Below are 23,776 nucleotides of genomic sequence, written 5' to 3'. Positions count from 1 at the left end.
AGGTAGCAATAAATATCCTAGTAAGGGCACCAGTGGGAGGGGAAGCCCTTGGTCTTGCCAAGGCTGAACCCCAGTGAACGGGATTCTTGTGAGGAGGGCAGTAATGGGCGGGAACACCCATATAGAAATGGAGGTGGAGGAGTTAGGGGGGATGTTGCCATGGAAACCAGGAAAAAATGAGTGTTTAAAAAGATGAAATGTCTATGTATTTGCCGTATTCACACAGCCAGAATACGCTAAATACATAGGCGAATGCCAGCAGCAAACCACTGAACTCCCGTTAAAGGAATCAGAGAAAGGACTGAAAAAGGGAATAACATTTGTAATGTAAATAAGAAATACCCAATTTAATAAAGATGGAAAAAAAGAGAAAGATATAATAAATTTAAAGTAAAGGAAAAAAGATGAAAAGCATTTCAGAACTTGTTTTCTCAAATAATCATATCACTAACTGTAATATGAAGCTTTTGAATTCAACAAGGATAGGTATAGGGCTCAGAGGGAGTCAGTCATGATTCAGCATTAGTTTTCCAGAGTCTTACCAAGAAGATCATTTTGGGGAAGCCACTTGTAGAGTCTGGTATTGGGTCCTAAGGTGGGTGGTTTTTTGCCGTCAAATCTCCAAAGAACCTGTTAAATGTTAGATAATCTGTGTTGATGGAAATAAATTTGACATTATAAAGACTTAGGATATATTTAGGAATATATATGTATACACATATACACATACACATATACATTCATATATATATATGTATATCTACCAACAGTTAATGAAAAGTGATGTCATGGGTTTAAAAGAGAGCAAGGGAATGGATATGAGAGTGTGTAGAGGAAGTAATGGTAAGGGAGAAATGTTATTATTATAATTTCCAAAGGAGAAATAATTAAAAATGTAGCATTTTAAAGGGGAAATTTAGCTGCATACGTTTCATAGGGTAGATGAGTTATTCAGAAGTGAGCAACGGGAATACTTAAAAGATTGAGCAATAGTGTGTCAACAGTTTCTGTGTTTATTTTTACATTTAGACAGGAAATCGGGAAAGGGAATAAAATTTGAAATGTAAATAAAAAGTATCCAAAAAAGACAGGATGAACATAACCATCACTTTCTAAGCAGAGATATTTAGAAAAATAAAATAATCATTCATACATCAAAGTATTTAATTCATTACAATGGTGACATAATCCAACTACAGAGAAGTGTGGCACAGTATTTATAATTTATATTTTATATAAATTATTTTGATAGGTTTAATATTCTAGTTTTATTGTCTTTACATTTTTAAATACTTTAGGATTTACTTTTATTCACTTGTTCTATGCTATTTTTAATGAATTTCATTTTTTATTATTTACTTATGGCAGATGCTCCCCATTCAAAATTCTCTCTGCTCTGGAGTTGTTAGAGAGTATGTCATTGTGTTTGCCAATAGGAGTATGGAATCATCTGGCCAATCCTAGGAATGAAGGTGCATAGTATAGTGTTGGAACACTGTTCAGGAAGGGAGTCATGTCAGTAGATTTCTGAAAACAGATTAAGTCTTGTGGCCTCAGTTTATTTAAACCAGAAGGTTGTTTTTGGTTTGTGTATATGATATCTTCCCAGGAGCAGATAGGAGTGAGTCTATATGTTTGTCACATGATTTTAATGTAATTCCTAAAGTGGTTTTTTTTTTTTTAGTCAATTCAAATCTCCTCAGTGCCAAATGTGGCCTTTGGATAAAACCCATGAAAGTGTTCACCAGCTGAGGGGAATTCTAGAAATGTCACAATGAACATGTTGGCAGAGATTGGTATATAGGTATCGACAGGTATTATCAGTTGCATAATATACTTTCTTCAGCCCCCTTAAATGTTAGGAATGAAGCTATTTCTGCCTGCATGAAAACTGATAAGGAATTTGACTTCACATATAGCTATATACAAGATATACAAAGTCCCTTATAGCCTTATGCTGATTTCATAGGGAGACTCAAAGATGATACTGAAAAATAATTAAAGTGGGAACAAATTTAAATGTTCTTACTAAAACAGTTACTTCTGATAATGACAATGAAGATTGACAAAGATTAATCAAGTCTCAAAGAGAGATAGAAAATGTTATGGACTTTCTGAAGTTAAAGGACAAATGTAGCGACCTACAAACATAGAGCCAATTTAGCTGCTCTAGGAATCCTTGTTGTACAAAAGCTGATGTTGGTAAAATGGCCACTTAAAGACTTATTGTAGACTCTGCACACATCTCTGACGCCAGAGGAAAAGACCAAACGCCATCTGGAACCCTGGTGCACGGAAGCTCCCGGAAAGGGCGGCGCAGATCTTCCTGGTGGCTGCCACCCCGGAGAGCTCGTAGGCAGCACCCCATGAGCAAACTTGCGCCTCGGGACCACAGGTAAGACCAACTTTTCTGCTGCAAGAGATCTGCCTGGTGAACTCGGGACACACAGAGGCAAAATTCCTCTAGGACCAGGCACCTCTGGTGGTTAGCGGGAGTCCCAAACCAACGGATCCCTGCCCACAGCAGCTCTCTGCTCCCAAACCCTGTGGGAGAGAGACCTCACCGCCTGGTCAGGTGGGCACTCCTGAGGCTGCAGAGTGGAAGAGGCCACCAACACTGCCCACCCCTGCTCACATCCCTAGCCCAAGAGGAAACTGTATACGGCCTCTGGGTTCCCGAAAAGGAGGGCCCAGGAGCAGCAGGTCTGCTGCGTCTGAGACACCGCCAGAACCTGAAGGGACCTACCAGATAAACAGTTCTCTGCACCCAAATCCCATGGAAGGGAGAGCTAAACCTTCAGAGAGGCAGACATGCCTAGGAAACCAGAAGAGACTGCACTCTGCACACATCTCTGATGCCAGAGGAAAACACCAAACGCCATCTGGAACCCTGGTGCACGGAAGCTCCCGGAAAGGGCGACGCAGATCTTCCTGGTTGCTGCTGCCACGGAGAGCTCGTAGGCAGCACCCCATGAGCAAACTTGAGCCTCAGAACCACAGGTAAGACCAACTTTTCTGCTGCAAGTGACCTGCCTGGTGAACTCAAGACACAGGCCCACAGGAACAGCTGAAGACCTGTAGATAGGAAAAACTACACGCCCGAAAGCAGAACACTCTGTCCCCATAACTGGCTGAAAGAAAGCAGGAAAACAGGTCTACAGCACTCCTGACACACAGGCTTATAGGACAGTCTAGCCACTGTCAGAAATAGCAGAACAAAGTAACACTACAGATAATCTGATGGCGAGAGGCAAGCGCAGGAACCCAAGCAACAGAAACCAAGACTACATGGCATCATCGGAGCCCAATTCTCCCATCAAAGCAAACACGGAATATCCAAACACACCAGAAAAGCAAGATCTAGTTTCAAAATCATATTTGATCATGATGCTGGAGGACTTTAAGAACGATGTGAAGAACTCCCTTAGAGAAACACAGGAAAACATTAATAAACAAGTAGAAGCCTACAGAGAGGAATCGCAAAAATCCCTAAAAGAATTCCAGGAAAACATAAATAAACAAGTAGCAGCCCATAGAGAGGAGTCACAACAATCCCTGAAAGAATTCCAGGAAAACACAATCAAAAAGTTAAAGGAATTAAAAATGGAAATAGAAGCAATCAAGAAAGAACACATGGAAATAACCCTGGATATAGAAAACCAAAAGAAGAGACAAGGAGCTTTAGATACGAGCTTCACCAACAGAATACAGGAGATGGAAGAGAGAATCTCAGGAGCAGAAGATTCCATAGAAATCATTGACTCAACTGTCAAAGATAATGTAAAGTGGAAAAAGCTACTGGTCCAAAACATACAGGAAATCCAGGACTCAATGAGAAGATCAAACCTAAGGATAATAGGTATAGAAGAAGGTGAAAACTCCCAGCTCAAAGGACCAGTAAATATCTTCAACAAAATCATAGAAGAAAACTTCCCTAACCTAAAAAAAGAGATACCCATAGGCATACAAGAAGCCTATAGAAGTCCAAATAGACTGGACCAGAAAAGAAACACCTCCCATCACATAATAGTCAAAACACCAAATGCACAAAATAAAAAAAGAATATTAAAAGCAGTAAGGGAAAAAGGTCAAGTAACATATAAAGGCAGACCTATCAGAATCACACCAGACTTTTCGCCAGAAACTATGAAAGCCAGAAGATCCTGGACAGATGTCATACAGACCCTAAGAGAACACAAATGCCAGCCCAGGTTACTGTATCCTAAAAAAGGCTCAATTAACATAGATGGAGAAAACAAGATATTCCATGACAAAACCAAATTTACACAATATCTTTCTTCAAATCCTGCACTACAAAGGATAATAAATGGTAAAGCCCAACATAAGGAGGCAAGCTATACCCTAGAAGAAGCAAGAAACTAATCGTCTTGGCAACAAAACAAGGAGAAGAAAAGCACACAAACATAACCTCATATCCAAATATGAATATAACAGGAAGCAATAATCACTATTCCTTAATATCTCTCAACATCAATGGCCTCAACTCCCCAATAAAAAGACATAGATTAACAAACCGGATACGCAACGAGGACCCTGCATTCTTCTGCCTACAGGAAACACACCTCAGAGACAAAGACAGACACTACCTCAGAGTGAAAGGCTGGAAATCAACTTTCCAAGCAAATGGTCAGAAGAAGCAAGCTGGAGTAGCCATTCTAATATCAAATAAAATCAATTTTCAACTAAAATTCATCGAAAAAGATAAGGAAGCACACTTCATATTCATCAAAGGAAAAATCCACCAAGATGAACTCTCAATCATAAATATCTATGCCCCAAATACAAGCGCACCTACATACATAAAAGAAACCTTACTTAAGCTCAAAACACAAATTGCACCTCACACAATAATAGTAGGAGATTTCAACACCCCACTCTCATCAATGGACAGATCATGGAAACAGAAATTAAACAGAGACGTAGACAGACTAAGAGACGTCATGAGCCAAATAGACTTAACAGATATTTATAGAACATTCTATCCTAAAGCAAAGGGACATACCTTCTTCTCAACACCTCAGAGAAGCAAATACATCCAGGAGGAGGAGAAGGCAGGAAATAATCAAACTCAGAGCTGAAATCAACCAAGTAGAAACAAAAAGGACCATAGAAAGAATCAACAGAACTAAAAGTGGGTTATTTGAGAAAATCAACAAGATAGATAAACCCTTAACCAGACTAACGAGAGGACACAGAGAGTGTGTCAAAATTAACAAAATCAGAAATGAAAAGGGAGACATAATTACCGATTCAGAGGAAATTCAAAAAATCATCAGATCTTACTATAAAAGCCTATATTCAACAAAACTTGAAAATCTGCAGGAAATGGATAATTTCCTAGACAGATACCAGGTACCAAAGTTAAATCAGGAACAGATAAACCAGTTAAACAATCCCATAACTCCTAGCGAAATAGAAGCAGTCATTAAAGGTCTCGCAACCAAAAAGAGCCCAGGTCCAGATGGGTTTAGTGCAGAATTCTATCAGACCTTCATAAAAGACCTCATACCAATATTATCCAAACTATTCTACAAAATTGAAACAGATGGAGCACTACCGAATTCCTTCTATGAAGCCACAATTACTCTTATACCTAAACCACACAAAGACCCAACAAAGAAAGAGAACTTCAGACTAATTTCCCTTATGAATATCGACGCAAAAATACTCAATAAAATTCTGGCAAACAGAATCCAAGAGCACATCAAAACAATCATCCACCAAGATCAAGTAGGCTTCATTCCAGGCATGCAGGGATGGTTTAATATACGGAAAACCATCAATGTGATCCATTATATAAACAAACTGAAAGAACAAAACCACATGATCATTTCATTAGATGCTGAGAATGCATTTGACAAAATCCAACACCCCTTCATGATAAAAGTCCTGGAAAGAATATGAATTCAAGGCTCATACCTAAACATAGTAAAAGCCATATACAGCAAACCAGTTGCTAACATTAAACTAAATGGAGAGAAATTTGAAGCAATCCTACTAAAATCAGGGACTAGACAAGGCTGCCCACTCTCTCCCTACTTATTTAATATGGTTCTTGAAGTTCTAGCCAGAGCAATCAGACAACAAAAGGAGGTCAAGGGGATACAGATCGGAAAAGAGGAAGTCAAAATATCACTATTTGCAGATGATATGATAGTAAATTTAAGTGATCCCAAAAGTTCCACCAGGGAACTACTAAACTTGATAAACAACTTCAGCAACGTGGCTGGGTATAAAATTAACTCAAATAAATCAGTAGCATTCCTCTACACAAAAGAGAAACAAGCCGAGAAAGAAATTAGGGAAACGACACCCTTCATAATAGACCCAGATAATATAAAGTACCTCGGTGTGACTTTAACCAAGCAAGTAAAAGATCTGTACAATAAGAACTTCAAGACACTGAGGAAAGAAATTGAAGAAGACCTCAGAAGATGGAAAGATCTCCCATGCTCATGGATTGGCAGGAATAATATAGTAAAAATGGCCATTTTACCAAAAGCGATCTACAGATTCAATGCAATCCCCATCAAAATACCAATCCAATTCTTCAAAGAGTTAGACAGAACAATTTGCAAATTCATCTGGAATAACAAAAAACCCAGGATAGCTGAAACTATTCTCAACAATAAAAGGACTTCAGGGGGAATCACTATCCCTGAACTCAAGCAGTATTACAGAGCAATAGTGATAAATACTGCCTGGTATTGGTACAGAGACAGACAGATAGACCAATGGAACAGAATTGAAGACCCAGAAATTTAAGACCCACACTCTTATGGGCACTTGATTTTTGACAAAGGAGCCAAAACCATCAAATGGAAAAAAGATAGCATTTTCAGCAAATGGTGCTGGTTCAACTGGAGGTCAATATGTAGAAGAATGCAGATTGATCCATGCTTATCACCCTGTCCAAAGCTTAAGTCCAAGTGGATCAAGGACCTCCACATCAAACCAAATACACTCAAACTAATAGAAGAAAAACTAGGGAAGCATCTGGAACACATGGGCACTGGAAAAAATTTCCTGAACAACACACCAATGGCTTATGCTCTAAGATCAAGAATCGACAAATGGGATCTCATAAAACTGCAAAGCTTCTGCAAGGCAAAGGACACTGTGGTTAGGACAAAACGGCATCCAACTGATTGGGAAAAGATCTTTACCAATCCTACAACAGATAGAGGCCTTGTATCCAAAATATACAAAGAACACAAGAAGTTAGACCACAGGGAGACAAATAACCCTATTAAAAATGGGGTTCAGAGCTAAACAAAAAATTCAGAGCTGATGAATGCCAAATGGCTGAGAAACACCTAAAGAAATGTTCAACATCTTTAGTCATAAGGGAAATACAAATCAAAACAACCCTGAGATTTCACCTCACACCAGTGAGAATGGCTAAGATCAAAAACTCAGGTGACAGCAGATGCTGGCAAGAATGCGGAGAAAGAGTAACACTCCTCCATTGTTGGTGGGATTGCAGACTGGTACAACCATTCTGGAAATCAGTCTGGAGGTTCCTCAGAAAATTGGACATTGAACTGCCTGAGGATCCAGCTATACCTCTCTTGGGCCTATACCCAAAAGATGCCCCAACATATAAAAAAGACATGTGTTCCACTATGTTCATCGCAACCTTATTTATAATAGCCAGAAGCTGGAAAGAACCCAGATGCCCTTCAACAGAGGAATGGATTCAGAAAATGTGGTACATCTACACAATAGAATATTACTCAGTTATCAAAAACAATGACTTTATGAAATTCATAGGCAAATGGTTGGAACTGGAAAATATCATCCTGAGTGAGCTAACCCAATCACAGAAAAACACACATGGTATGCACTCATTGATAAGTGGCTATTAGCCCAAATGCTTGAATTACCCTAGATGCCTAGAATAAATGAAACTCAAGACGGATGATCAAAATGTGAATGCTTCACTCCTTCTTTAAAAGGGGAACAAGAATACCCTTGGCAGGGAATAGAGAGGCAAAGATTAAAACAGACACAGAAGGAACACCCATTCAGAGCCTGCCCGACATGTGGCCCATACATATACAGCTATCCAATTAGACAAGATGGATGAAGCAAAGAAGTGCAGGATGACAGGAGTCGGATGTAGATCACTCCTGAGAGACACAGCCAGAATACAGCAAATAAAGAGGCGAAAGCCAGCAGCAAACCACTGAACTGAGAACGGGACCCCCGTTGAAGGAAACAGAGAAAGAACTGGAAGAGCTTGAAGGAGCTCGAGACCCCTTATGAACAACAATGCCAACCAACCAGAGCTTCCGGGGACTAAGCCACTACCTGAAGACTATACATGGACTCTGACCTCATAGGTAGCAATGAATATCCTAGTAAGAGCACCAGTGGAAGGGGAAGCCCTGAGTCCTCCTAAGACTGAACCCCCAGTGAGCTAAATTGTTGGGGGGAAGGCGGCAATGGGGGGAGGATGGGGAGGGGAACACCCATAAGGAAGGGGAGGGGGAGGATTAGGAGGATGTTAGCCCGGAAACCGGGAAAGGGAATAACACTCGAAATGTATATAAGAAATACTCAAGTTAATAAAAAAAAAAACACTCATTGTAAATTTCCTTAGAACAATTGAATGCTCAGAGTCAATGAGCTCCTGCCTTAAGCCCTATGTGCAAGAAAGTAAAACAGTGGACTAAGGGATGCTGATCTAAATGTGACTATGTGGCAACAATAGCAGTACAAGTCAACAATAGAGAAACACGGTGAAGGTACCTTAGAACCTGCAGTATAAGTGCGTAAATATAAAAATAATAGCATCTATGTCAGGTTCAGATTGTAATCATTCTATTTTTGTGCTACAAGTTACTATTCGAGGTATGGCTATTGATATTCCACATCCTAAAGTACTGCTATTCCCCTCTTCAATATCATTTTAAGTGATACACAGGTTTTGGTGGACCCAATCTGCTAAGAACTGTTGGACCATTTGTGTCACAGTAGCTTACCCATGAAAGGAATTACAGATCATATAGAGTCATTAATTAAAGTTACACAGGAGAACTAGCTGTCATGATCACAGTACCTATGAATTGGAATAGACAGTGTTCCATGCAGGGGGATTTAGTAGTACAAATAAAACTATAACTTTTGAGCACTGTATTAAAGGAAAATGATACACCATTATTGGCTTTAAAAAGAAAACAAAATAAAAACATTTGTAGAATTGATTGATTCTGGAACTGATATTTCTATTATAGCCACTGAAAAGAAGCCATCTGAATGGCCTTATTTCAACCCTGATAGAGTTGGGAAGTAATGAGCTCTAAAAAGATTTTTAAAAATTACAGTGTATAAATCAAGAAGGCATAATACAAATACCTTAGCCTTCTGTTACTCATATTCTGATTAATTTTTGGTGATGGTTTACAACCATCTTATGCAGAAATATTCCTACCTCTAATGCTATCTATTCTTCAAAATTGCAATTCCTAATGAAAAGATTGTGATATCAAAAAGGAAATGGAGCAAGCTAAGGGTTACAAGGGATTATGGAACCTATGTCCCCATCTGAACAATATCATAAGCATGAACTGGCATTTTCATGGTGGATAAATATTACATTAAATTTTCGTTAGTTTGTCTGAACATCTCAAAGACACATTTCTAAAAGAAAGCTATAGGCTACTCCCCAGTAGTCAGATAACCTTTGGAGAATGGGAAAAGAGATTTGCCTTTTTCTCTATGGAATTCTCTTGTTTGTGTAGTTAAAAAATGATATGGTAAATGGAGACAGTTGATTGTCTTAAGAAATCTTAATGCCACTATGTGGCCAATAGTACTTTTACAGCCTGGATTATCCACACTGACAGCTATTGCTAAAGATTGGCTTTCAATTGTGATGGATTTGAAAAGCTGCTTTTACACTATACCTATTCATCTTGATAATAAGGTATATATAACATTTTCTGTTTCTTCACTCAGTCCTAAAGAACTCAAGCTTCACTATCAATGAATCTCAAGGCATGGCAAAAATTCACTATTACGTGTCAATTCCATGCTGGAAAGGTTTTAGAGCCTGTGAGGCAGGTATACTATGTATTATAGGTGATATTCTGTTAGTCACCTCCAAACAGAAAGAGCTACAATGTGTATATGGCATGATTCAGGATGTGCTACATATTTCACCTGAAAAAGTACAAAGATCAGACATCATATAATGTCCCAGATGCCTGTTAAAGAGAACACCTGCTAATAATCCATGAAAATGTCAATTAGACAGAATATTTAAGAAAACTTTCAAAATTTATTAGGGAGCAATAATTCATTACATGCTACTTTAAAAAAGTGATTCCTTTAATTTTATGTGCATTGGTGTTCTACCTCTATGTCTGTGTTGGGTGGCGACCCAGATCTTTAAGAACTGGAGATACAGACAGTTGTACACATAGGTGCTGGAAATTTAAATTGGATCCTGTGGAAGAGCAGCCAGTGCTCTTAACCACTGAGCAATCTTGCCATTCTCCCAAAACACTAGGGTTAATAATACCCAATTAATCATTAGCCAATTGTTTAAAACTCTGAAAGGAGAGGTAGCATTGGATAATCATTGATTTTATCTACAGAGACTAATGAAGCATTACAGCTATTTGAATTCAAAGTAAAAGAGACATTTCTGTGTCACATGTCTTCTTTGCACCCTCTAAACTTAATTATTTTCCCTCACAAAACTGTCTCCTATTGGTATTTTAGCACAACAGAATAAATAATTGGAATAGATCTATTTATACCATAAGGGCTATAAAATGTTAGCTGTATGTCTTTCTCTTCCTCCTCAATTAGTAAATCAGCAGAGAATCCAACATCAGCAATTATATGGTTGTATACTTTGCTGTATTATTGTACACCTAACAATGCTTTTTAAAGAGTTGCAGAACTCTATGGGTTTTCAAATTTAAAGTCAGATTCTTGTAGTAGGATTGAAAACTTTTAAACTTATCTTCACATGCTACCATGCTCATATTACTTCAGGATCTACAACAACTGATTCAAACTTGCACTCATCCTGTGTTTATTACTCCTACTTCTGCAGACTCTAACATCCCTGGTTCTATTGCAGAACAAAATAAGCAATCTGATGCACTAACTGACTATTTTTACCTCTCCAGTATGCAAACACATTAATGCTATTGGAGTTCATGTACAATATTACATCCCACTTAGACAAGTGAGACAAATTGTACAAGAATGTTCTACTTGTTCTCCATTATACTGTCATAGTCCTGAAGCTAGAGTCCATCCAAGAGGTAAAATATTAGTGAATTATGGAAAGTAGACGGAATGCTTCTCCTCTGGTTTCTGTACATGCATGTGTGCATTGATTCATGCTCTAAATTCATCTGGGTTATATCTTTATCCTCAGAGAATGCTGCAAACTTTTGCTGGTGTGGGAGTGTCTGCTACAATAAAAAGTGACATGAAGAAATCTGTAGTAGAAAAACTAAAATCTTTTGCAAATAATGGAAAATTAATCATATGGTAAAAAATCTTCATAATCGTCAAGGTCAAGGCATAATTGAAAGAGCAAACAGGACACTAAAATAACATCTATTAAAAAGTAAAAAGAGAGTAAAATTGATTTTCAACTAAAAGTCAACAAAAAAGATAAGGAAGGAAACTTCATATTCATCAAAAGAAAAATTCACCAAGATGAACTCTCAATCCTAAATATCTATGCTCCAAATACAAGGGCACCTACATACATAAAAGAAACCTTACTAAAGCTCAACGCACACATTGCACCTCATACAATAGTAGTAGGAGATTTCAACACCCCACTCTCATCAATGGACAGAACATGGAAAAAGAAATTAAACAGAGACATAAACAGACTAAGAGAAGTCATGAACCAAATGGACTTAACAGATATTTATAGAACATTCTATCCTAACACAAAATGATATAACTTCTTCTCAGCTCCTCATGGTACTTTCTCCAAAATTGACCATATAATCGGTCACAAAAGAGGCCTCAACAGATACAGAAAGATAGAAATAATCCCATGCATCCTATCAGACCACCACGGGCTAAAGCTGGAGTTCAAAAACAATAAGAGAAGAATGCGCACATATACATGGAAGTTAAACAATGCTCTACTCAATGATAACCTGGTCAAGGAAGAAATAAAGACAGAAATTAAAGACTTCTTAGAATTTAATGAAAATGAAGATACAACATACTCAAAATTATGGGACACAATGAAAGTGTGCTAAGAGGAAAACTCATACCTCTGAGTGCCTGTAGAAAGAAACAGGAGAGAGCATATACCAACAGCTTGACAGCACACATAAAAGCTCTAGAACAAAAAGAAGCAAATACACCCAGGAGGAGTAGAAGGCAGAATGTAATCAAACTAAGTGTTAAAATCAACCAAGTAGAAACAAAAAGGACCATAGAAAGAATCAACAGAACCAAAAGTGGGTTCTTTGAGAAAATCAACAAGATAGATAAACCCTTAGCCAGACTAAGGAGAGGACAAAGAGAGTGTGTCCAAATTAACAAAATCAGAAATAAAAAGGTAGACATAACTACAGATTCAGAGGAAATTCAAAACATCATCAGATCCTACTACAATAGCCTATATTCATCAAAACTTGAAAATCTGCAGGAAATGGACAATTTCCTAGACAGATACCAGGTACCGAAGTTAAATCAGGAACAGATAAACCATTAAACAACCCCATAACTCCTAACGAAATAGAAGAAGTCATTTAAGGTCTCCCAACCAAAAAAGTCCAGGTCCAGATGGGTTCAGTGCAGAATTCTATCAGACCTTCATAGAAGAACTCACACCAATACTATCCAAACTACTCCACAAAATTGAAACAGATGGAGCATTACTGAATTCGTTTTATGAAGGTACAATTACTCTTATATCTAAACCACACAAAGACCCAACAAAGAAAGAGAACTTCAGACTAATTTCCGTTATGAATATCAACGCAAAAATACTCAATAAAATTCTTGCAAACAGAATACAAGAGCACATCAAAACAATCATACACCATGATCAAGTAGGCTTCATTCCAGGCATGCAGGGATGGTTTAATATACGGAAAACCGTCAACGTGTTCCATTATATAAACAAACTGAAAGAACAAAACCACATGATCATTTCATTAGATGCTGAGAGAGCATTTGACAAAATTCAACACCCCTTCATGATAAAAGTCCTGGAAAGAATAGGAATTCAAGGCCCATACCTAAACATAGTAAAAGCCATATACAGCAAACCAGTTGCTAACATTAAACTAAATGGAGAGAAACTTGAAGCAATCCTACTAAAATCAGGGACTAGACAAGGCTGCCCACTCTCTCCCTACTTATTCAATATATTTCTTGAATTTCTAGCTACAGCAATCAGAAAACAAAAGGAGATTAAGGGGATACAGATTGGAAAAGAAGAAGTCAAAATATCACTATTTGCAGATGATATGATAGTATATTTAAGTGATCCCAAAATTCCGCCAGAGAACTACTAAAGCTGATAAACACCTTCAGCAAAGTGGCTGAGTATAAAATTAACTCAAGTAAATCAGTAGCCTTCTTCTACACAAAAGAGAAACAAGCCGAGAAAGAAATTAGGAAAACGACACCCTTCATAATAGTCCAAAATAATATAAAGTACCTTGGTGTTATTTTAACCAAGCAAGTAAAAGATCTGTATGATAAGAACTTCAAGCCTCTGAAGAAAGAAATTGAAGAAGACCTCAGAAAATGAAAGATCTCCCATGCTCATGGATTGGCAGGATTAATTAATTAATATTAATAAAAATGGCCATTTTACCAAAAGCGATCTGCAGATTCAATGCAATCCCCATCAAAATATCAATCCAATTCTTCAAAGAGTTAGACAGAACAATTTGCAAATTCATCTGGAATAACAAAAAACCCAAGATAGCTAAACCTATCCTCAACAATGAAAGGACTTCTGGGGGAATCACTATCCCTGAACTCAAGCAGTATTACAGAGCAATAGTGATAACAACTGCATGGTATTGGTACAGAGACAGACAGATAGCCCAATGGAATAGAATGGAAGATCCAGAAATGGACCCACACACCTATCGTCACTTGATTTTTGACAAAGGAGACAAAACCATCCAATGGAAAAAAAGATAGCATTTTCAGCAAATGGTGCTGGTTCAACTGGAGGTCAACATGTAGAAGAATGCAGATCGATACATGCTTATCACCCTGTACAAAGCTTAAGTCCCCCACATCAAACCAGATACACTCAAACTAATAGAAGAAAAACTAGGGAAGCATCTGGAACACATGGGCACTGGAGATAATTTCCTGAACAAAACACCAATGGTTTATGCTCTAAGATCAAGAATCGACAAGTGGGATCCCATAAAACTGCAAAGCTTCTGTAAGGCAAAGGACACTGTCATTAGGACAAAATGACAACCAACAGATTGGGAAATGATCTTTACCAGTCCTACAACAGATATAGAGCTTATATCCAAAATATACAAGAACTCAAGAAGTTGGACAGCAGGGAGACAAATAACCCTATTAAAAAATGGTGTTCAGAGCTAAACAAATAATTCACAGCTGAGGAATGCTGAATGGCTGAGAAACACTTAAAGAAATGTTCACATCTTTAGTCATAAGTGAAATACAAATCAAAACAACCCTGAGATTTCACCTCACACCAGTGAGAATGGCTAAGATCAAAAACTCAGGTGACAGCAAATGCTGCCAAGGATGTGGAGAAAGAGGAACACTCTTCCATTGTTGGTGGGATTGCAGACTAGTACAACCATTCTGGAAATCAGTCTAGAGGTTCCTCAGAAAATTGGATATTGCACTACCTGAGGACCCAGCTATACCTACTTCTCTTGGGCATATACCCAAAAGATGCCCCTACATATAACAAAGACATGTGCTCCACTATGTTCATAGCAGCCTTATTTATAATAGCCAGAAGCTGGAAACAACCCAGATGCCCTTCAACAGAGGAATGGATACAGAAAATATGGTACATCTACACAATGGAATATTACTCAGCTATCAAAAACAATGACTTTATGAAATTCATAGGCAAGTGGATGGAGCTGGAAAATATCATCCTGAGTGAGGTAACCCAATCACAGAAAAACACACATGGTATGCCCTCATTGATAAGTGGATATTAGACTAAGTGCTTGAATCACTCTAGATGCACAGAACATATGAAACTCAAGAAGGATGACCAAAATGTGAATGCTTCACTCCTTCTTTAAAAGTGGATCAAGAATACCCTTGGCAGGGAATAGGGGGGCAAAGTTTAGAACAGAGGCAGAAGGATCACCCATTCAGAGTCTGCCCCACATGTGGCCCATACAAATACAGCCAGCCAACTAGATAAGACGGATGAAGCAAAGAAGTGCTGGCTGACAGGAACTGGCTGTAGATCGCTCCTGAGAGACACAGCCAGAATACAGCAAATACATAGGCAAATGCCAGCAGCAAACCACTGAACTGAGAACGGGACCCCTGTTGAAGGAATCAGAGAAAGGACTGGAAGAGCTTCAAGGGGCTCGAGACCCCATATGAACATAATGCCAAGCAACCAGAGCTTCCAGGGACTAAACCACTACCCAAAGACTATACATGGACTGACCCTGGACTCCAACCTCATAGGTAGCAATAAATAGCTTAGTTAGAGCACCAGTGGAAGGGGAAGCCCTTGGTCCTGCCTAGACTGAACCCCCAGTGAAAATGATTGTTGGTGTGTGGGTGTCAATGGAGGGAGAATGGGGAGGGGAAGCCCATATAGAAGGGGAGGGTGGGGGTTAGGGAGATGTTGGCCTGAAAACCAGGAAGGGGAATAACAATCGAAATGTAAATAAGAAATACTCAAGTTAATACGGATTAAAAAATAAAAAAAATAAAAACAGGGAGAAATGAAGGTATATCCTTCCACTTTCCTTATTTATACTTATTTTGAAATTTATCTGAAGGTGAGATATGTTCAGCAACTCAAAACCATTTATCCACACAACATACTGCATTGCCTTAGACAGGACTGAGATGTTTAAACATCTTGAGACTTGGAAGCCCATTTGGCTGAAGAAATTTGGAAAAGGATATGCATCTGGCATTGCAGATGTTTCCACCAAAAGATCATGGATTCCTCTCAAGCTCCTTCAGCTCTCAGCCAGGAAGGTAAAGGTGAAAAATGAGTGTAGTCATCGTGAAGACAGCAACTCTTCAGCTAGAAGGGCAAAAGGATTTATCCACCAAACCATCAGAGTTCAAGTCTGCCCTCCTGTGGCCAGATAAAGATCCTATGCATCAAGGGTGAAGTTATACATAACCAATTGTGACCTGAGAATCTCTAGTAATTCTAGTAGCTGCTTTGACCTTTGTGTCTGTGGATCCACACCTCAAAGAACAGTTAGATTTATATACATGTAACACACACACACACACACACACACACACACACACACACACACACACACACACACCTGGATATTCCGTGTTAAAAAAAATGAAAAAGAGTCAGATATCCAAAAGCTTTTCCGGAATAGAGTCACATGAATTGATTTTTGACTGCTTCGGAGAACACTCAAAGAAAACAGTACAGGAGATTTTGGCCTCAGTTTCTTCAAAGAGATTGTTTTCAGTATATGTGTTTGCTCTTGTCTCAGGGATATCTGATAGGAGTGGGTCCACGTCACGCTAATCACTTCTGCTTGCTGCTGTTATCCAGAGAGTGTATACAGTGCTCTTTGTATTCCTCTATGGTAAAGCAGGTTTTACCACATACAGCTCATCTTTATGATTGTTCAGAGATTGAAATCATGTGAACTCATGTACTAATACGACCTTTCTTAACGCTCTGAGTATAAATTGTCTGATTCTCTGAATAAAGTTAGCTATTGCATGAGACTTTATTCTTCCTCTTCATCTGGAGCAGTGATGGTATAGCTTTTAAAACCAGATATTAAACCTGCTGTATCAACTTTATCCAAATGGACACATTAGACACATTTCCTTTGTAGAGAAATTCCTGTGGATCAATGTTTTAGAACATGTCTGCATCATCCGCACACTGGACTTCCACCTGCTCTTCAAATAACAATTATGACATCAAGTGAGAATGATATATTTTTAAAAATTTCTCTAAGAATTTTATATAATGTGCTTTTAAGAATTAATTCCTACTTATCATAATCTTCCCTAAATTATCCCTCCCATTTCAACCTTAGTATCCTTAAAAAACAAAACAAAACAAATCAAAACAACAATAACAAACAAGAAAAACAAAAACTTCAAGACTAATTTTTACACTACAATTATTTTTGCACGTGTGGTCTTCTACTAGAGAATGGTTCACTTCTCAGGGACTGTACTTTTCCTCTCTGACAAGTCAACAGTTTTCAAGAGTCCATTCCTCTATGTGGATTGTGCGCCCATCTCACATGCTCAGATTTGGTCTGTTGTTGTCTTGCATAGATTTTGTACATGTTAGGTTTTATTTACATGAAATCAAAATTCTATAATTTTATCCCTTCATTCCAAATATATTTTGCTTTGGAATTCTCTTTCAGGGGATGGGGGAGACATGTAAATCTAGTCACTAATGGCTAGAAAACTTGCATATAAAATTTGATTAAACATCCACATTATTGTAATTATCACTGAGATTAGAAGTTTCTTCTCCTATCCCCACCGTTTTGTGTGTCCCCCACCCTGTGTGTTCTGTATGTCTTAGAGGATGGGTGAGCCATTTGATGTGTGTGAATGCATGTTTATGTGTACCAAGGTTAGTGTGTGGCATGGAGAAAACTACCTCAGATGTTCAATTCAATGCCTTTCCTGTTGTAGATGGAATTTCTTGCTTGTTTGATTTTATTCTACTGCTGTCCCACAAATGTCCAGGAATTCTATTTCTGTCATCTCTCTATATGAGTACTATTGCCATAGAGTTATACAATACCATGTCTGACTTCTTGTGAATTAGGGGGAATTCAAATGTACTAAGCTGCTCACAGTACATTGAAAATATTTTATGCACTGAGCAATTTCTGTAGCTTAGACATTCATTAAGTATAGCAAACATACTATATGTTAAGCATGTAGTAAGTTCTCCATCCTCTAAGGTTTGTCTGGGAGTTCTGAAATTATTACCTTATTTGGGGCCTGAAATGGAACTGATTCAGATAAGATGAAAATATTACTCTCTACCACAACTTTTTGAAGTCCATTGTAAATTTGAGATTCATAAGTGATATGGCTATTGTAAACTCTCCAAAAATCTAACAATACTACTTTATGACCTACTAATGGGTATGTAGTCCTTACGACAACTTTCAAAAATTTTACTGAGAAAGTCAGAATTTTCTATGGCAGACAAAATAGTTACTAGCCTAGGCCCATGATAGGTGTTAATACTAGAAGTCTCAGACCGATCTCATAAAATGGACCATTATCTACACATCTAAAGTGGATTTTCTTTGTGACTAAATTAATCAAGTATTGGATCATTTAAAAAATATATTGTATGGGATTAAGATGAGGTTTTTCCAGTAGAAAACTTAAGACACTCATAAATGTCCCAAGATTCAAATTCTATTACTTTTAGTATGCTGTGTGAATTGATTCATCTGATACATTTTTTCACATATGATTCTCTTGGACTCTCACTTATTTTTATATTTCTTTCTGGAATGGTTTGATTTTCACTCAGACTGGTCAGAAGCACAGACACATGTTTCATGTGTTATAATATACAAAAATGATTGTAATGGTAGTACTCATCTTTCCCTTTCCTTTAGGTATTTTTTCTACAAATTCTGGCGGGGAGCCCAGAAATACAGGGATTTTTTTTGTATTCTTTTTCTCTCAGTTAGCCAAAAGGATACACAAGCTTTGAACTCCCTCTTTCTTTAAACCACCCTCTAAACTGCACACTGTAAAGACCCACATCAAAGTTAGGATGCAGACTCATGCTATATTTCAAACATTTTCAATATGTGCTTGGTGTTTTTGTGCTAGATAAAATTAATACAACTTAACTTCCCACTGAAAAATCTTACATATGCAGTGACTTAACAAATGAAACAAGTAACTCTGAAGAATTTGCTATTTCTTTACACACTAGGCAGTGATGGCTTCATTATTCCAGCATTTCAGAAAGTATCCATAATGGTCACAATGCTCATATTCAAAGTACTTGTAGCCAAAATACCTTCTGTAGTATTATAATATCTCTTGTATGGACCTGTTTCTAAATTGACTAAGATTAAATTAGAGCTTACCTAAACCTTTAGGTTTTACACAGTCATTTCTAGAATCAGACCTTTCATGGGCTTTCACAGACTCAGTATATTGTTGCCTTCCATGGGAACTTTATCTTACCTTTTGTGGAATCTGGGCAAGGGCCCATGCAATGATGTTGGCCTTTTCTTCTGTCATGTTCCTGACCATTGACCCCAGAGAAAACACCACCACACCATGCTCTCCAGAGCTCTGGACGAAGTCTTCAATATCCTGAGAAGGAAAAATGTGTTCTATCACACAATAACAACAGCAGAAAAGATCACTCATGAAACTCTTACAAAACCTAGAAGAGTAAAAACTGAAGTATTCTTAGGAGATTTTAGAATTGTGGTATTAAAACATTATAAAGACAGAACTGGCATTGTCAAACACTTTGAATGTCACAGGCATCAGTACAAAGTGTTCTCACATGTGTTTGACAAATGTTCTCCATATTTTCCTCTGGTGAAATAAAAGCTCAGGAGTACAAAAGTAATATGTGAAATGTTTGTAAAGGTGTAGCTTCATTACATTTTTATCCTACAGAAAGTACATTTTTTCTTGTTCTTTTATTTTCCCCCATGTGATTAATGTTTGATGAAATAATATCTAACTTCTAATATGTACATATATGGTAGTTAATACAAATTTCCTATTATAATTAATTAAATATTTTAATTTTTGTAAAATAATCATAATGGCATGGCAAACATATAGTATGTGATAATTTTCTAATATTGTGTATAATTAAGAGTATTTTCAATGATATCCGCTGCAATTCACAGTTTGGAACAGAAACTATGTCAATTTGTTTTCTGTGGGTATAAAATAATTGCCACATATATGTAGTCACAGCTTTTGAATTATTGAAAGTTTCTGGCGGGCTAAGATAAACTGACAATTTTCCTCACTTACTGTGTGTGTTTATATATTTGTGTGCATGTGCTGAGTTTTCTCTCACTTTGTGTGTGTTTATGTATGTGTGTTCATGTGTATGTCTATGCACTTGTGTGTATGATTATATGTGTGTGTGTGCGTGTGTGTGTGTGTGTGTGTGTGTGTGTGTGTGTGTGTGTGTTGGAGGTTGGTGGTGCCTGTGTGGTTCCTGGTCTTTTTTTTAGCACACAGGACCCAAAGGTTAAAATAAGATGTCCTCTTCTATCAATCTTTTTCAGAATATGTCTCACTGAACATGAACTTCACTATTTTTTATCTGGTCTATATCCAGCAAGCTTCCTATTAATCTGTTTCTGCATCCTCAGTACTAAGGTCATCATGCTGTGCCAGGACACCAAACTTTTTATGTAGTCACTGAGATTCAAACTCATGTCCTCATGGTTGCTTGGTAAGGACTTTACTCAATGGCTAATCATTCTAATATCCTGTATGATTGAATTTAACTCACTGGTTTTCCAGTTCTATTATGTTCTTTCCTGAGTTTATTGAGCTCCTACTTAGTTTGATTTTTCACTTGATGTTAGCCAAAAGTCCAAGAACGAATACTTAGCAGGATTCTTACTTCCATTTCCCATATGTCTCTATCTTTGGAAGAAAGATGTAGAATCATTTTATCAGAAAGGATATGAAATGAAAAAGATGAAAAGAATGTATTTACCTTGGGCAAGGGTTTAGCAGGTTTGCAGTGGAGTCCTCCAATGTAGTCAACATTTGGCGATATTGGGTGGGGAAACTCCAAATCCCAGTAGGATCTAATGAGCCACATTTCTGCTTTGCCCATTATCTCAGCTAATGTGGTGGGCCTTCCTAGGTAGAGAAAATGAGCAAATGAGACAGAGAAAACTTGACCGGACTGTCTGCTGAGTATAAAACATATATCCTTAAAAATGTTGGGAAAATTTGTATTTGACGTAGACCATATGCTTGTAAAATGTAATATTCACTTATGTGTGATACAATTTGCATTGGTAATTAATTTGTGACTCATATAATATATGTCAATTTATGTTTGGATTTACTTTTAAAGGCAAATATCGAACTTACCTCATCATTCCTATTTAGTTAAATGCCATAAATAGTTAATTAAATAACCCAGTGAGCCTTTGTATTAATAAGTACACTTTTACTCCTCTCTAAATCTCTAAAGGGAACTGTGCAAACAGAAACAAACATTCCAGGGTCAAAAGTCATACCATGTTTTGTACCCTGCCCAGCATTCCCAGGGTCATGGTAGTTTGTGTCTATCTAATCTTTCTTCCATCTTTTACCTAGGGAAATGTAAAGTTTATGAATGGCTGGATTTCTGGTTAGTGCTTTAAAACTTTTTTCTTATAAAAACATTTAAATGTACACATTCTATAAAAAGCAATCACAATATTATCAAAAATTATGAGAATAGGAATTTTTGGCCAGTTTTAGCTATGGTATATTTTTAAAACAAAACAAAAAACAACCCATGACTCCAAAAAAGACAGATGGGATACATGCATACCCATGCTTCTGTAGAGTTTAGACACTTGCAATAAATGTAATTAAATGATACAATAAAAAAATGAGGCTGGGGGGTTGGTGATTTAGTTCAGTGATAGAGTGCTTCCCTAGCAAGCGCAAGGCCCTGGGTTTGGTCCCCAGCTCAGAAAAAAAAATGAGGCTGGTAGAAACCTCAGTTTTACTCAGTAAAAATGGGCAATAACACAGTATCATTTAAGAGTAGCAGAAATCTTTAAGAAATTCAAAGAAAATATTTTGATTTATCGTTTGATTTATGGGTATGTGTATCTGCATGAGTGTATGCTAAGTTTATACCAGTGCCTGTGAATACCATAAAAGAGCAGCAGGTCTGCTGAAGGTGAAGTTACAGGTAATTCTGGAACACTGGACATGAGTAGGTACTAGACACAGAGCTCAGGTACTAAAAATGAGCAGAAAACACTCTTAAACTTTTAGTCCTGTCCTTACACCCCGCATCTTAATTTTTAAAAAACGACACTTGCCTAGGCAAGAGAAAATAATTTCTTCAGTATCACACACACACACACACACACACACACACACACACACACACACACACACCATAACATGTCATTCTTGAATCTACATGAGTCAAGATTTGGATACCTGGCTAGAGTCTTATTAAAATAGAAGAATCTTCTGTGGTAAGTGAGAAAAAAATCACTTAGGGACCATCTAATTGCATCTCTATGCAATTGTACAGCTAACTAGAATGCCTTATATCAGGACTGCTACCTGCTTCTATTTGATCAATAATATGAGCTTTTACAGATAGTTTGTTAGCTAATATAATTACATTTGATCACCTATAAATCTTCATTTTGTATTTAATGTAATGTATCTTTACATAACATGTGAAACTTCAATCATTAGATCTGTGAAGAGAAAAGTAACTTACCTAAAGTTTTGCTGTAAAATGGATCCCATTTCTTCTCTCTAAATGTTTGGAACCAAAAGTCAAAATAAAGCATACATATCATATTGTGTACCCTCTCTATGAATGTCATTTGGCCAGCTAATCCTGAAAAAATCATAGGTACATAAGAGGGAGGGAATAGAACTCCTCCAATGTACTTTTCAATTGTGTAGCCAGGAGAGAAGCGAAGACTGTACAGAAAAGGAATCTGGAGCAGTTCAGCTATCAGCTCTCCACAGGGACCAATGGCATCTGAGAAAACGACATCAAATTTGGATTCCTGTAGTTTTGTCATGAACTGTTTGTTTGAAACTGCTTCTTTACAAACAGTCAGACAGTAGTCAGAATATTCATCAATCGTATCTTGTAGATAAAGAAAATATGACAAACATGTGTCTCTTGGCAACTCATAAGTCCATACATTCACAAACCTTGTAAAAAAATTTTCCAGGTCATGACTACTGAAAGATGTAGGAAAAGTTACAAATTTAAGGTCAGAAGTTTCCTTGGGATCAAGAAAGACAGAAGCTGAAGGTCTCAGAACAGTGACTTCATGGCCCTTCTGTACAAGTTCCTCTAGTATTATCTTTATATTCATCCAGTGACTATATTCCATCGGCCATACCAACACCTTTCCGCAGTTCCCAGATTTAAAGCAGAAACTTATTTGCAGCAGGAGCAGAGCAGAAATCCACTTCCCAGGCATCCTGAAAATCAAAGTCCTTTTGTTCACTGTGTGTTCTCTTCTGTCACTGCTTGAGCTTTTATCCAAGAGGCACTAGCCACAAGGTTAAAATATAACTTGCATTGCTCAAAGCGGATAAGGCAATGACTATTACTGTGTTGATGGAAAAAAGTACTAGGAGCAGATCATCAGCTTATCTGCCCCTCTGAAGACTCCAGTGTCTGAAGGCCTCCCAGGAGTTCTGCGGCACACAGCAAGAGACCCTCCCAAATAGTAGCAGCAGCTGGAACCCTGAGGAGCTCAGCAGACTCGGGACCCATCCCTTCTGCTTAAAGTCCACCTCTCCTCCAGCCTAAGCCTTCCACCATGGCTTGTTTGTTCCTCTGAAG

At 37.6% G+C, this 23,776-nt stretch overlaps 1 protein-coding gene across 2 annotated transcripts in view; it reads right to left on the bottom strand.

The window, feature by feature from the left end:
- The window catches only part of Ugt2b35 (UDP glucuronosyltransferase 2 family, polypeptide B35), a 37,505-nt gene extending 14,024 nt beyond the window's left edge, over positions 1-23,481 (bottom strand). The window contains exons 1-4 of one of the 2 annotated variants that reach the window (NM_001004271.1): positions 22,685-23,429; positions 20,933-21,081; positions 19,417-19,548; positions 543-630 (exon numbers count right to left, since the gene is read on the bottom strand). In NM_001004271.1, coding sequence (NP_001004271.1) covers positions 543-630; positions 19,417-19,548; positions 20,933-21,081; positions 22,685-23,408 — 1,093 coding nt within the window. In that variant the 5' untranslated portion in view covers positions 23,409-23,429. Of the gene's footprint in view, positions 1-542; positions 631-5,143; positions 16,265-19,416; positions 19,549-20,932; positions 21,082-22,684 lie in introns of those variants that run through there. The other variant, XM_008770060.4, reaches the window with a different exon arrangement.
- Between the last annotated feature and the right edge of the window lie 295 nt (positions 23,482-23,776).

This window comes from Rattus norvegicus, chromosome 14 (assembly GCF_036323735.1).
Source record: "Rattus norvegicus strain BN/NHsdMcwi chromosome 14, GRCr8, whole genome shotgun sequence".
In the NCBI taxonomy this organism is placed as follows: Eukaryota; Metazoa; Chordata; class Mammalia; order Rodentia; family Muridae; genus Rattus; species Rattus norvegicus.
Note: the sequence above shows the minus strand (reverse complement) of the source record. Positions and strands in the feature narration are given on the sequence as shown.